The 14,863-nt window shown below is 46.9% G+C and overlaps 3 protein-coding genes across 14 annotated transcripts in view; 2 read left to right on the top strand and 1 right to left on the bottom strand.

Annotated features, from left to right (window-relative positions):
- Positions 1-3,358, bottom strand: part of myom1b (myomesin 1b) — a 30,462-nt gene extending 27,104 nt beyond the window's left edge. For 6 of the 11 annotated variants that reach the window (XM_060045604.1, XM_060045609.1, XM_060045607.1 and 3 more), the window contains exons 1-3: positions 3,183-3,358; positions 2,303-2,578; positions 483-611 (exon numbers count right to left, since the gene is read on the bottom strand). In XM_060045604.1, coding sequence (XP_059901587.1) covers positions 483-611; positions 2,303-2,541 — 368 coding nt within the window. In that variant the 5' untranslated portion in view covers positions 2,542-2,578; positions 3,183-3,358. The remainder of the gene's footprint in view (positions 1-482; positions 612-2,302; positions 2,579-3,182) is intronic. The other 5 variants (XM_060045611.1, XM_060045612.1, XM_060045614.1 and 2 more) reach the window with 3 other exon arrangements.
- A 3,986-nt stretch (positions 3,359-7,344) lies between these two features.
- Positions 7,345-10,277, top strand: myl12.1 (myosin, light chain 12, genome duplicate 1). Its single transcript, XM_060044598.1, has 4 exons — positions 7,345-7,499; positions 8,604-8,804; positions 8,997-9,158; positions 9,807-10,277. The coding sequence occupies exons 1-4, from the start codon at positions 7,376-7,378 to the stop codon at positions 9,977-9,979; spliced, it is 660 nt and encodes a 219-aa protein (XP_059900581.1). The 5' UTR covers positions 7,345-7,375; the 3' UTR covers positions 9,980-10,277.
- A 129-nt stretch (positions 10,278-10,406) lies between these two features.
- Positions 10,407-14,856, top strand: fastkd3 (FAST kinase domains 3). Of its 2 annotated transcripts, none has more exons than XM_060044596.1 (7): positions 10,407-11,001; positions 11,447-12,886; positions 13,019-13,104; positions 13,377-13,551; positions 13,831-13,900; positions 14,124-14,238; positions 14,675-14,856. In XM_060044596.1, the coding sequence occupies exons 1-7, from the start codon at positions 10,842-10,844 to the stop codon at positions 14,771-14,773; spliced, it is 2,145 nt and encodes a 714-aa protein (XP_059900579.1). In that variant the 5' UTR covers positions 10,407-10,841; the 3' UTR covers positions 14,774-14,856. The 2 variants fall into 2 exon arrangements, with proteins under 2 accessions (XP_059900579.1, XP_059900578.1); XM_060044595.1 differs by having other exon boundaries at positions 11,444-12,886.
- Positions 14,857-14,863: the final 7 nt, after the last annotated feature.

Here is a 14,863-nt window from a genome sequence, read left to right as displayed (position 1 = left end):
GAGGAGAGCATGGGCAGGGGGTATGATACAGTATGACTATTAACTGTTATACCGCGATTTAGATCCAGGAGACGCCTTCTACTTTTTAGATATGTCCTTAAGGACCAGGTTGGGTTAGAGGGCATTTTACTCAAGAATGCCTACAATTAGTCTGTGGACATTGTGGTTAAGACATATAACTGCTTGGCATGGGGGTCAAACCACTAGATTATCCTACTTAATATTAGGACATGGTTTGGAGACAGGCAAAAGTGCCATTAATAGTCGCGGTGATGGACCGGCCACACACGGTGGTGGCATTTCAAGCTGCCGATTCGCCATAACATTGCTGTTGACGCGCAGTTTGTAGCGCTTTCCAGGTGCCATGTTAAGAGAAGTTGCATGTATGCTGGGTATTACCAGCACATTCCCCCCCAAATTCTACGGATCTGCCCAGATCTTACACACATGGTGGGAGATGTTTGAAGCTGTTGTTTTGATACCTGCCCCTGAAGATCGGCACTACGTAGCCGATGATGTGGTGTTCCCTGTCCACCGCAAGATGTGTGGCCTTGGCTCTCTTGGTCAGCTGGCTGCTCTGCTCCAACCCAGAGTAGGAAGACGCTGTGAGGCTGAGGTGCACAGAACACCTGTCAGTCTGTCTGTCAGTTGTCTGTCTGTGGTTCAATCAGAGGCAGGTGGCCTACTGGACCAACCAGACAAGGTAAGTATCTTTTTGGAGATGAGGGAGGTTAGGCCAGGATTAGATGAAGTGTGGGTTTAGGTTTATGGAGTCACCAGGTGAAGGGAGTTGTTTTTTTAGTTGTGGACGCATGTTAGATATATTCGAGTACAGTGGAAATTTTGTCTGCAACACAGGGGAGATTTGCCTTTCCGATTCTACCCTACTTTGATTGAGTTGCCACTGCCAGCAACATATCTCCTACTACATAACCTGATGCATTAAAGCAGCAGATAGAGTGACACCAAACGTTCCTCCTGTTCCGCTCAGTTCATTCAAGCAACCTTTCCAGATTTTTACATTTGACTGAAGAAGTTCTGTCCAACCCTCCAAATCCCGGTGTGGTTCTCTGTTTGCACACGCATGTTTGCACATGTGTGTCATTTGAGAGAGCTGGGTGCAGCTTGGTTGAATGTAGGTTCTAATGTCAGGAGGACCTGGTTCTAAGGATAGGGGGGCAGGAGAGGTGAGAGCGGATTGGACGATAGGGAGGAAGAGAGGAAGAGATCAGAATCTCTATCTCGATCCAGCTCAAGTCCTGTTGGTCATCGTATGGATGTACAAGATGTATAGCCGAGTGTCAAGTCAACAACATTGCACCTTAGCCTTCAGATATTCCTCTTATAAAATATAAGTCACAGCCTGAAGTACAGTATCATTCATCCAGTGCTGTTCTATCCACTTGGCCCAGGTTTGCACTTGGACTCACAGTTACCCATTTCCACTGCCATCCACACCTGTACTGTACCAGCAAGCTAGCTAACCACCACCACCACCTTGTCAGGAACAGATAGGAGTCTGATTATTTGCTTAAAGAAATGTGTATGCATACAGGTTCCATCTAAACCAACAGACAAACCTAATTGGCTCCCTCCAAACTAACAAACTAACCCCACCGGTCCCATCAAACTAATGACTTAACACAACCCTTGACCCATGAAGCCAAAAAACTCAGTAGCTTCATGGAGCTCTGGCCAAGCGGGGCCATCATGACGTTGGCTATGCCATGCGGAATGCACAGCACAATCTCCTGTTTCAGTCCCACTGTACAGAGTGACATGTCATCACATAGTGGCCCTCTTCACCTCCTCAGAACACAAGACACAACCCTAGGTTAGCGACGCACCTCAAACCCGACGAGACAGAGATGTTAGAGACAGCAGGCAGAAGACTTGCACGGAGGGTTCAACAACGTTTAGAAGGGTTTCAGGGGCCGGTCAAGAAAGATAGGTTTCCGGTCTCTAAGAAGGATATGAATATGAAATGAAGCAGGAGTGTTGGGGGGTGTGGGTGGGGGGTTGGGGGGGGTGTTACTTGATAAGGGATGCCAAGGGGGAGGTGAACCAGCCAAGGATCCGATGGAGTGACTTAATGAAGGGGGAGGGGGTGCTGGATCCAGAAACCAGGGGGCGGCAGTCTGGTGATCAGGGTATAGCAGCGTGGAGGTCAGGGGGTTAAGAGGGGCTTCAGGATTGGGTTCCGGCAGCCTTGAAGAGGGAGTTAAGAGGGGCTTCTGGCCTGGAGGAGGGGGTTAAGATGATCTTGGATGGAGGGATGAAAGGATGGAGCTCTCCTCCTTACCCCCTGCTGGTGCTGGTTCTGGCGCTGGTCAGGCCGTGGCCCGTACAGATGTGGGGTGCGTAGCCACTGTTACATGTGTGGGCAGGATAGCCACCACTGGTGCAGGTGTGGGCAGGATAGCCGCTACTGCTTCTGCTGCTAGCGCGGTACTTGCTAACCAGCGCCTGGGTCTCGGAGCTGCGGTAGTCGTGGTCGTAGTGGCGCTGGTGCTTCTGGTAGAATGGAAGGGACCCCGGCATCCTGGAGCCGGATCTGTCTCCTGCTCACCGTGTCAGTCTACCCAGCGGTCAACAGCAGGCGTAAGGGGGTGTTATGAGGTCAGGCTGCTACTGGCTCATGAAAGGTAAAACTTTGGGCCAGGTTTTGGAGTCAAACGTTGTGTTTATGAGCTCCGACCCAGAGGTCCAGCTGAGGAGGGATGTCAGCTGGGGCAGTGGGAGGAGCTGAAACATGGCTGGACTTTTACTTTGTGAACCTGATCCTTTGCGAGTGAAAGCTTGGAGATGGACTTTCTGCCCTTTGAGAAGGAAAAGCTCAGTATTTGGGGGCATTAATAAACCTAAATGTCGGCCAACTTTACATATTGCTTTAATACCAAAGTTGATATTAAAGTTTCCTTTTAAAATTCTTGCATGTTTAGTAAAGACAAACACAAGAATTCAAAAGATCAAATAATATAATAAAATATTATTACACCTGTATGCTTAGGTGATATAGTCTTAACATTCAAGAAGCCTAACTATAGTTTAATTAACATAAACAACTGCAATAGATACACAAATAATACTCAACCGAGCACTTTGTCAACATGCACGTCCAACGCAACAGAATGCAACAAATAACAATCAGCCATATAGTTTAGTTTAAACGACACACTTACCCTGGCAAAAAAGTTAAGTCACAAACTCCGATTTTTACAGCAAATGACGACAACGTCCGTCCTCACTACTTCACACTACGTTGGTTATTCCGGTGACGCGTCAGGTGGGTGCCGTGGCGGAAAACAGGCAGCGGCCTGCACATCAGAAATAATACCGACGCTCGGCGGAATGCTGAGCGGACGGCCGCGTCCTTTTATGGCGAGGGCGCGGATAAATATAGCAACGCGGATGGAGGGCCAGTCGCTGCGCCCCATTGGTCAGGTGGTATAGGGTCCGCTGCCAAAGCTATTGCCAATCGATACCATTGATAAACATGGGAATCATTTCAGTTTTTTTATGTTGATCGTCCGTTGTCCCATCATTGCAGTTTGAAACAGTTGAAACAGTTGTCTGTCGCATCATAGGGCTACTACGTCATGACCAGAGGTAGGCCTACAGCGTTCCAACTTTTTCAGTTAATTTATTAGAATATTTTTGTATTTCTATATTGGACTATATAAGGCGTACTGGCTTATTCATTCATCGTGACCTAGGTAGCCTGGCTGGAGTTCAACCTGTGCTTTATCTTTAGTCCAGTTTCGACTTAGAAATATGGATGGATGTAGGCCTATAGATATTATTCAGGATATTGATATTATGTTTGGCAAACAAGTTTATATATACCCTTCAAACAGAAAGCATGTCAAAATGCTTTTAATTGACTTAAAATCCTATTGATCAAAATAATATATTTAAAGACAATTACTAAAATACATATAATACGATAATTTAAAAGGTAGATGTAACATAAAATGGCTCAAATATACGAACACAATTAAGCCAGTCAGTAAGTAAATGTCTGACTTCAGTTTAATCTATAACAGGGTAGGCTATATATGCGAGAACGTGTCTGATGCGCTATTGTTACATAACATGACTTCACTCGTCAACACACCGCTTTGCAAGCTGCTAAGTTTAGCTTCTCTATTGTTATCTCAGTCACAGTGCTATTACACAAAATCTCTCTCTCTCTCTCTCTCTCTCTCTCTCTCTCTCTCTCTCTCTCTCTCTCTCTCTCTCTCTCTCTCTCTCTCTCTCTCTCTCTCTCTCTCTCTCTCTCTCTCTCTCTCTCTCTCTCTCTCTCTCTCTCTCTCTCTCTCTCTCTCTCTCTCTCTCTCTCTCTCTCTCTCTCTCTCTCTCTCTCTCTCTCGTTGTGAACATAAACTATTTTATTACAATGATGGAAGGGCAAAATTCTAGAGAAAGTTTTAAACAAACACCATGAGTGCCCTCTGGCGGTTTTCTTCAACGCTGCATCCCGTTGCATCCAAACATTGGGCTTATCGACCTCCAAATTATGCTATATTAATGAAAAATAAGCTATGTAGAGATAATTATAACCATAGTAATTAAGTAGTAGGGGAGAGCCGGGTCGATTGAAACACTTTTCAGTTAAACGTCTTTTTCAAAGATGACGTTACGTAGGCCTATACAAATCATTTCAACATGTGATCAACAACTCACATGTGTGTTATCTTAGTTACAAGTGTAATTTAATACATATGTTGGATGATCAAGCTGTTTTTTAACTTTGAAAGTAAGTTGACATCTGTTTCAAACGCCCCGCCTAGTCGGGACGTTTGAAACACACATGCGGGACGAATGAAACAGCATATTTTAAAAATAAACTATTGAACTTACTCTTGTTTTTATGCAATATACAGGACAACATAGTAGTGTACTCGTCATTGCTAAAATTTCACATAATTCCGCATAATATAAATAGGTTAAAATATATTTTTGCGTAATTGTCAAGATACGTATATTTTGATTAAAACTCACTGACATTGCACACTTTAACACAGGTTTAAGTACTAATTCATCTGTTGTGTAGTCATATTATTATGGCATGAAACAAAAAACACAACTATTTATTACAAAAAACTACCGCAGGAAGGATTTTAGTTAGCGCACTCGAAAACAGGTTTGGGGGATAACAATTGAACGGTGGGACGTCATTACACGAAATTTCGTGGTGTTGGTCAGTCTTGCGTGCTGAACGTAGTGACGACATTTGATGTGAAAGCCTTTCGAGGAAATCGCTGTGTTTCAATCGACCCAGCTCTAATTATGTTTTTGTTTACAGACAGAACATAGGAAATCGATCATGTATTTTTGGATAAACGTTGCATCTGTTCCCTGTGTCGCACTATGGAACAAACCGTTTATCAAGACTCCCTGGGGGTGTAGGCCTACGTATAGAGTGGCGAAGTCACGCCCCTTCCGGTAGGGCTCATGGGACCTATGAGATCGAAAAATATGAATGGGTGTCAATGGAGAGAAAATAATTATTTTCTGGTCCCAGTCTTTATATGCCCTGGATTACACATATGTTGTTTGTGGATTTAAATGATAATTTTTCATGCAAAGAAAACTAAAAATGTTCGTGAAGAAGTTTGATAATTTTAGGTTTTATGTGAGGCCGCTTTGTGAACTACAGCTCTTCGCTGCTCTAGACGCATATGATATACGTCACCACACCCGCCCTTGGAACTCGGCACAGAGATGGCGATCTCTCTGCCCCACTTCACCGCTTTTTCCAAGGGGAGGATAAAAGCATCGAAAGAGGTGAAAACCATTATAAATCGGGGCACGTGCAGAGTTTCAGTTATGCCGATGGGAAGATTGTCGGTCTTCTCCACGCCAGTCGCAGGGAGCGTGACGTCACATACGAGCCGTGTAGTCTTTCTCGTTGTGTTTTCTCTACAGCCTTTATCTGAACAATTGCACAATAAACGGTCGAACTCTTTGCAAGAAAAATTATCCTTTAAATCCACAAACAACATATGTGTAATCCAGGGCATATAAAGACCGGGACCAGAAAATAATTATTTTCTCTCCATTGACACCCATTCATATTTTTCGATCTCATAGGTCCCATGAGCCCTACCGGAAGGGGCGTGACTTCGCCACTCTATAGCCTACATATAGTCCCGTTGGAGTCCCAGGAGCGATGTCCCATTTCCGTTTGTTTCCATATATCCACTGTTGCTGTCCTCTGTCAGGACAGGCTGAAACCCTCCACCCATTAACATCTGTTTGCTCAAATCTCATCTCGACAGAAATGCTAGACATACTAGCCAACCATCTATATATCTATCGGCCTATCCTACATTATTGACTACAACAACAATAACATGCACCTAACATGCATACACTTTAGATATAAGTGTTTCTGCTAAGGAAATCGTTTCATTAATGTAGCATACATGTCTACTCCTAATGTGTATTTACATTTCTACTACTCATATTTTTATATATATAATATAAATGCTAATAATAATATATTTTTTATCGTTTATGCTACTATATCTGAGGGCCACTAGAGGGCGCCGTTTAGCAGTCGATTGGTTGTGACAAAACGTCAGGAATTGTTCGACAGCCGGGATGCAATGTGATTAGTAAACATATCGGGCCTATGATGAGCCTTATTATGTCTTATGAGTCCATCTTATTCAATTATTTACAAAACCAACGGACCGTCATCATTGTATATATCTTTAATAACTACCTGTGTGTGTGTGTGTGTGTGTGTGTGTGTGTGTGTGTGTGTGCGTGCGTGCGTGCGTGCGTGCGTGCGTGCGTGCGTGCGTGCGTGCGTGCGTGCGTGCGTGCGTGCGTGCGTGCGTGTGTGCGTGTGTGTGTGTGAGTGCATGTGCGTAAAAGTTCTTTATCCCAAAAGTTAAATTAAGGAGCATGGATGTGAATGTAGGTGAGTATGTATGTCGGTATTTATATTGTATTAGACATCAATGTATAGTTATAGTTCAGATAAGGTTGAAGAAGAGTTTAGGATGGCTATTGCTTCTGGCCATCTTTGTAAGTTGTTATCAGTCCTTGGTTGACAAACCCTATGAGGGCTTTTAGGGAGAGAGGATTCCTGCATTCCCCTTGTCCATAAAAGGGCAAATCCATGCACGTCAATGAAGGGAAGGGAGTGTTTCTCGAAATATGTGCAAATACACTTTAGGGTTATTCAAATACTTGATAATTAATGTGTGACTAGAAATATCTATAAAATCCCAATGAACATGACAGTATTCCACACATATCTCAATATGTATGCAATTTAAATACATGCGATGAGTTAGCTGACCATATAAGGCAAATAATACACTTCATGATCGTTGTTTGATTACTTCACACCCCCCCCATGTGTGCGAGACTTGGTTTACCCCAGACTTCCTTTACGGAACCAACGTCGATATCAGGAAGTTCGGGCGGTGGTCAGAAGAAGAAGAACAGCTCCCTCTCGCATCTTCTTCCATACTTGTCAGGTAAGACTTTTTGTGTCTTCCTACATCTACCGTGGGACAATTAGTCGCACTGCTAATCCATTGTTAAGCGGTGGATCTGATTAATGTCGACTGAAATTGTCACCGTTTTGAATGGCCTGTTTTTAGGTCAGCGCAGAACTTCGCTAGCTGTGTGTTAGCACGGATGCTAATGTTGACGTCGTCTTTACTATCCGTCTGACTGACTCAAAGTTGTGGTTCTAGTTTAGTAAAAGTAGAACTAGTGGAGCGGAAAATGGCAGTTGTAGATATGTAATCGGCTTGTCATTTCAAATATCTCTCAGTATGTAGGAAATGTTTTAGACGGTATGGGATGTTTTATGATGTAATTGGGGGAAATCACCTACCAGGTGAGATACGCACTTCAAGATAGGCCGTCATCTCTTGGCCAGGAGAGTAGTAATTTAGTTTTCAAATCATAATCGTATCCTCTATGCAGGGGGAGCACTAACTGAATCCAAGTGCTTTCGAACATCGGTGCTGTTGTACAAAATAAACGAGCTGCTTTCCAGCGAACTGCTCCTCCGTCAGGAGATGAATAACGAGCTGACAGGAGAACGTAGCTCCTCTTAAGGGCATACGTGCTCGCATCGCTGGTTTTTCCAGTCCTTAAGGATACATTGAGATTCTACGAGCCACAGAGTCGTTAAATATCTCCATATATAGCTTGATGCGTCTGCCCACCAAGGGACTGGCAGCGCTGGAGTTGTTAATGTTCTGATCAGAACGAGATGTGCACAACATACCAGATGTCATATTATGATGGCTTTATATGGTTGTGTAATTTCTTAACAAATCTGCTGTCTGACAGTGTTTATAGTTTTCCTATTGAACTTAAGATGTCGTGTTGATTCTACTTTATTGTACAAGTTTTAGTTGTGGTGGTTAGTGTTTGACTCCCAGTTAAAAGTTTTTGGCTTCCATGGTCAGCCCCAGAGCCCATAAATCCTCTTTATCCTCAGGGAAATGTATCAGAATTGACTGTAGTACATTGTCTCCCTGCCTGCCTGTAAGAAACTCTTTTAGTTTACCATTAAAACAGTTGGTCCGCCGATATCCTGTACTCAGCTGTATCTTCTCCTCCAGCCCCACCAACAGTCATCATGTCCAGCAAACGAGCAAAGGGGAAGACCACCAAGAAGCGCCCCCAGCGCGCCACTTCCAATGTCTTCGCCATGTTCGACCAGTCCCAGATCCAGGAGTTCAAGGAGGCCTTCAACATGATCGACCAGAACCGAGATGGCTTTGTGGACAAGGAGGACCTCCACGACATGCTGGCCTCCCTGGGTGAGTCCAGGGGAGCGACGGCTGGCTATGATGACAACTTAGTTTGAACTAAAGACGTTAATAAAGTTCATATCATGTTTAGTTTCAAACAATGTCAGTGTTTTAGATTAAACGTTTTCTTTTAATCTTAAAACCACGTAGTTTAAAACTCGTACAGCGGGTTGTAGTTTAACCGCTGTTCTCTGACCACAGGTAAGAACCCAACCGATGAATACCTGGAGGCCATGATGACCGAAGCACCCGGACCCATCAACTTCACCATGTTCCTCACCATGTTCGGAGAGAAGCTTAACGGGACCGACCCGGAGGACGTCATCCGCAACGCCTTCGCCTGCTTCGATGAGGAGGGCACAGGTACGGTACCACGACAGTACAAGTACTATTGCACACGATACACATAGTGCAACTCGCATGCCAATAGGAATGCCCAGGAACAGCTCTCTGTCCTACATTTCAGTACAGAAATGTGTTTAATACACTTCAGTCCAGACTACTGGACTTGGTCCAGAATTGACTCTCTTTAAATTGTATATATATGGTTTTACACTTGTGCAACCACTACATATAAATGTGACGATGATTCAGGAGTCTAGAATGTTGTAGACAAAGTATAGAGGGAGATGGAACCATGAGTTAGGGCTGACTCGGTGATGCACGGACACTGTAAGGGATGGCCGACTAATGACTTATTCATGAATGGCTGGAATGTTTGGAATGAGCTGGACTGTTTCAGCTTGATTTGGAATGGACGAGATAATGAACAATCAAGTCTTATCTGATTGCCCTCTTGCTCTTTCTATGGGTGGACCCAGGAAGCATGCTCTACCCTTTATTTATATTGGTCAATGTTGTCTGATTGGTCTCTGTATATGGCTTCATCCAACGGTTTGGGTGTGTCCAGGACACTGCTCCATCGGGCAGTGTTGCTGCTCCATCGGGCAGTGTTGCTGCTCCATCGGGCAGTGTTGCTGGTGTCTGATCGGTCTGCTCGTGTGTTCTCAGGCTTCATCCAGGAGGACTACCTGAGGGAACTCCTGACCACCATGGGCGACCGCTTCACGGACGAGGAGGTCGACGAGCTGGTCAGGGAGGCCCCCATCGACAAGAAGGCCAACTTCAACTACGTGGAGTTCACACGCATCCTGAAGCATGGGGCTAAAGACAAGGACGATTAAAGAGAGCCAGCGACGCCTTCTACCACACACACAAATTAAACCCACGCCACAACCTGCTAGATCTCCGGGCTGCATGTCCCTGCTCTAGGAAGCGGTGTAAACACTTAGTCCACCTGGTCTTCTTCCGACCTGGTGTCTTAAGGGTGAAAGGTTTTTCTGAAGGGTTTGGGGTTTGCACAAATGTTCTGTGTTAGGAAAATTTGCCACGTGGGTCTAAGGGACGTGTGATCTGGGTTCTGTGGCTTTTTACCTTTTTATAATATAAACGTTTTGGAATAAATCCCTCTATCAAGTTGTAGTTTGTTGTGTTGTGTGTTTTGTGAACGGCCTGTGAAACGGGAGCAGTCTAGTCTGAATACCTGAAGTCTGCACACAGTGAAGAGCTCTGTCTTGTCTGAACGCGCAGCGGCTCTTCACAATCGGGATGCTCAAACAGCTGCTAGACCACAGCTTTCTCATGCATTCAACTTTATTTACACAGAGCAGTAAGATGAGAAGACATTCCTGGATGCCTTTGTTTTGACCTCAAGGGAAGGTGTGTACTGGCAGGCTGACTATAATATTTGCTCTATTAAAATGAACAATTTGAGATGGAAAAATTAGTGAATTAATTTCTGTTCGAAACAAACTATAAACTTGAAACAATTAAATGCTTGAAGTATTAAGTAACTTCAATGATTTACTACCTAGATACTGCTGTGGTGTTTCAACTGTCTTCAATATTGTGGATATAAGCTTCCACTTGGAAAGGAATTTGTATTTTACACGATTCACTCAAAGATTACGCTCGCCGAACGTACTGGATTATTCTGGGTCATTGAACTATTTTAATACGTTTATTTTAGACCAGTGACCCACAGAGATGATTGGCTGTGGTGCCCTCCAGTGGCCACACGTAAAGTTACACCGTTTTTACAATAGGTGGAAGGCGAACCAATCAGAGGCTGTTTCACGCCGTTACGGAACCACGTTATATGTAATCCTGAATGAGGGGCGCTTGGACCGTGACCTAGGAGCTACAGGTATGGTTTTCCCTTTCTTGAGACAATTTGGTTGAACAAATGATTTGACAGTGACTATAATGTTTACAAAGCCGACAGTGATCAACAGACGTTTGATAACCTGCTATAGTAGTAGCGTACAGGCAATATCTTCCTAGCCCGCTAGCTCACTGACAGGGCAAGGACAAGTGGTTTATAGTTTGATGTTTATAAAGCAGTGTTTAAGCTGGTATACGGGCGGGTTTGATGGTCCAGATCTTCATTTGAATGCATCATTCATCAGAGTAAACTGTGGTTTGACGTACAAGTTGCTGTATACATGGCACACCATTTGTCAACAGCAACCTGGCAGTGAGTGGAGTGTCAAGTTATTCTACATGTTACATATATAGATCACCTAAGGATATTTAATTACTCATCATGCTTCAGAGTTCTGTTTGAGATTCTTATTATTTTGAACCAGTAGGTCCTGATGAGGGAGAGTTCATGGCGCTAAAAGCCGCCCAGAGGCTACACAGTCTGGGCCGGGCTGGACGCTACATCCCGCGGCTCTTCGGCAACATAAGTCAGGGAGATGTATGTTGTGCTTCTGAGCTGCGGATCGCAGCCGACCGCCCCATCCACCACAACTGCGTCCTCGGTAGGATGGGCTTTTCGACGATCACAAGGGACCCGTCCTTCCTGGCCAGTGGTTCCGTGGGTCTCCACAAAGGGTCGGTTTTCCGCTTCCGGCTGACTCAGCTGCACCCGCCGCCGGAAGCTGAGGAGCGGCTGTTCGGCAAGCGGCTGGCCGGCTGCTCGTCCTCGCGGCAGGTGCTGCGTCTCCTACGCCACGCGGAGACCCTCTCCGACGTGATGGCGGCGGGCGCGCTGCATCGCGTGGCCGACCTGGAGCAGGAGGGCTGCTCGCTGCGGGACCCCGGGGTGCTGGAGAAGGACGAGGTGCGCTCCCTGTGCTTCCAGCTGGAGCAGGACTCGGGCCGGCTGACGGACGGGGGGCTGGTGTCGGCGCTGATGGCCTGCACCCGGCTCTTCCTGGACCCCTGGAGCACGCTGGTGGTGCGGCTGGTGGCGGAGAGCCAGGAGCGGCTGGACCGTGGCCGGATGAGCGTGGGGGAGCTGTGCACGCTGGGCCGGGCCCTGCTGGCCCTGGAGGGCCCCGGTTGCGGCATGCTGGGCCAGGTGATGCAGCAGGTCCAGCGGCGGGGGCCGGCGGCGTGGAGCCTGGCGGAGCTGCTGGGCGTGTACCGGCTGCTGCAGGACGGGGCCGCCGAGGGGGGGCATCAGCAGGCCCTGCTGCACGGCATGCACGCCCACGCCCTCACCCTGGCGCCCCGCATGGACGCGGCGGCCGTCAGCGGGCTGCTGGGGGCGCTGGTGGCGCTCGAGCAGAGCAACGCCACGCCGCTGGTCATGGCGCTGTGCAGGCAGGCGGTCCGCCACGTGGGCGGCTTCACGGACGACCAGCTGAGCCTGGTGCTGGGCGTGCTCATGCACTTCGGCCACAGCGACGTCCACTTTGTGGGCGCCATGGAGCGCCACGTGCCCCGCGTGGCGTTCACGGCGCGGCCGGAGACGGTCACGCGGGTGGCGCAGTACTTCGGCCAGAGGAACATCCTGTCGCGGCCCGTGTTCGACGCGCTGGCCGAGAGCTTCGTGTACCGGGCGGACGACTACGACACGGGCCAGGTGGCCCGGCAGATCCTGCCGCTGGGGAAGCTGGGATACCTGCCGCCCAACGCGGGCGAGGTGTTCGGGAAGGTGGAGGGCATCCTCCACACGCGCTTCTCCCAGTTCCAGCCGCGCACGCTGCTCAGCCTGCTGCACGCCTGCACCCTGGTGGAGCGCTTCCCGGTCAACTTCGTCTCCAAGGTGTTCAAGAGCTACTTCCTGCAGGAGCTGCAAGGTGAGCAAAGCCTCTCTCTGTATTTCTGCATTCTTTCATTCTTTCTTTGACATTTTTTGTCTTGGCTTTTTTCCTCGCCTCCGAACCCCAATAAATGGTGGAACCCGTCCTTCCTCCTCCTCTGTGTTCTAGAGCCGGGAACCGCAATGGACCGGCTGGTTCTGGCCCAGCTGACCCAGCTCTACATGACTGTGAAGCTGGAGTGTCCCTTCTACGGGGTAAACATGCATTGTTTCTACTGGCCCATCGACGGCTATGTAACAATATAGAGTTGTGATGTTTGCCAGCATTTGAAATACCTGTTTAATACCCAAATATATAACCGATGCTAGGTCTATCCAGCAAAGATCTGGTTGTGATGCGACAAAGGGATAGCATATGGATCGGCTTGTGTTTTGTGACTTATCTGCATACACACCTGTTGGTTAAAGGGAGGTGCTCTTTAAGTGATGCTGAAGTAGTAACGGGGTGTTCTGTGGCCACTGTCCAGGGTCCCATTCTGCTCCCCAAGTACCGGGTGAAGTCCTTCCTGATGCCGGGCGGCTCGCTGGAGACTTTGGTGGACGTCCAGCTGTACAACCACGTCAGATCCGGGCTGGTCACCCTGCTGGGGGCCCGCACCTACTTCGCCTCCAAAGTCCTCACGCCCTACTGCTACACCCTAGGTAGCTATCTTCCTCACTGTATAGCTCTAGCCTGTCGGCTAACATTACTATATGGCTAAATGCTAAGTGAGGGTTGGCCAGCTTCACTCCCCTCACTTTGTACTGCTAAACGATAGGGAGCTAACTGTTAGCTTCACTTTCCTCACTCTGTACTGCAGTGCTGTAGCTAAATCAGCCAGTTCTACTCGTCTAACTGTGATAAACCCCAGGTAGCAAGCAGCTAGCCTCCTCCATTGTCTCTACATCTTCTGGAGTCCACCTGTGTTTCTTCTCCTCCAGATGTGGAGATTAAACTGGATGAGGAAGGTTATGTTCTCCCCGCCAGTCATAACGACTACGTCCACAAGAGGTAAACACTAGATTTGCGTATAACATATTTACATTTAGGGCATTTAGCAGACGCTTTTATCCAAAGCGACTTACATTAAGTTCATTTGTCATAAGAAGTGCATCGATATATCGCTTCCTAAATATCCATTACAGAAGGCAAATCATAATGATGCCATAGGTTGTTTTCTGGTTGCCCCGCCCACTGGACGGAGCCCGAGCTAAGTGTGTATGCCTGTTTCTAGGGTGGCACTGTGCATCGACGGACACAAGAGGTTCACTCTGAGCAGCCGCCAGCTGCTGGGGAGGGAAGCCACCAAGCAGAGACACCTGAGGCTGCTGGGGTACCAAGTGGTTCAGGTGAGGTCACTTCCTCTCCTCAATAGGGCTTCTATTCACAGGGAAAAGTGCTGATTTCTAAAGAGGAAGACATTGTTTTGTAGGGTTTGATTTAACCCCTGCTTGTTCCTTAATTACATCTCATTAAATCTGTTTTGGATAGAAGATGAAATGGTGTCTCAAATATAGTACAGGATGTCATTATGGAGTTGGTAGGGGCATCTTGCTCATGGGTCTTGAGGTAGGCGTCAAGATTGTACCGAGAATCCTTTCACCATAATGTTTTCTTGGAGGTATTTTTGCTAGCAATAATAATAATAGCGGACCAAGACCTCATTGTAACATGGGCGTTGATACCATTTAAACTGACAGCATGGTCTCCTTGTTTGTCTGATGTGAGTAACTCTGACTTGTGGTTGCACAACCAAGGTTTAATCAATGGTTCATTCTGTTCCAGATTCCATTTCACGAGTTTGAGAAACTGAAGAACCAGAGTGAGGTGGTGGAGTACCTCCACAACAAGATCTTCCCCAAAAGCTACCGGCTCAGCTGGTGATGCCCACATCACCCCTCCCTCTTAAGTTATTTAATCATCCACGCTTCACTGTACAATAAAGTTTATTTTGTATAAACGTCCAAGACTCTT

Source organism: Gadus macrocephalus, chromosome 23, assembly GCF_031168955.1.
Source record: "Gadus macrocephalus chromosome 23, ASM3116895v1".
Taxonomy (NCBI): Eukaryota; Metazoa; Chordata; class Actinopteri; order Gadiformes; family Gadidae; genus Gadus; species Gadus macrocephalus.
The sequence above is the reverse complement of the archived record's forward strand: the minus strand, read 5'-3'. Positions and strand labels throughout refer to the sequence as shown.

Coding starts and splice junctions, on each gene's coding strand:
- myl12.1 (XM_060044598.1), top strand. CDS start 7,376: ATGTGTGCGAGACTTGGTTTACCCCAGACTTCCTTTACGGAACCAACG. Junction 7,500..8,603: donor TCTTCTTCCATACTTGTCAG/GTAAGACTTTTT, acceptor CTTCTCCTCCAG/CCCCACCAACAGTCATCATG. Junction 9,159..9,806: donor CTTCGATGAGGAGGGCACAG/GTACGGTACCAC, acceptor GTGTGTTCTCAG/GCTTCATCCAGGAGGACTAC.
- fastkd3 (XM_060044595.1), top strand. CDS start 10,842: ATGATTGGCTGTGGTGCCCTCCAGTGGCCACACGTAAAGTTACACCGT. Junction 12,887..13,018: donor CTTCCTGCAGGAGCTGCAAG/GTGAGCAAAGCC, acceptor TCTGTGTTCTAG/AGCCGGGAACCGCAATGGAC. Junction 13,901..14,123: donor AACGACTACGTCCACAAGAG/GTAAACACTAGA, acceptor GCCTGTTTCTAG/GGTGGCACTGTGCATCGACG.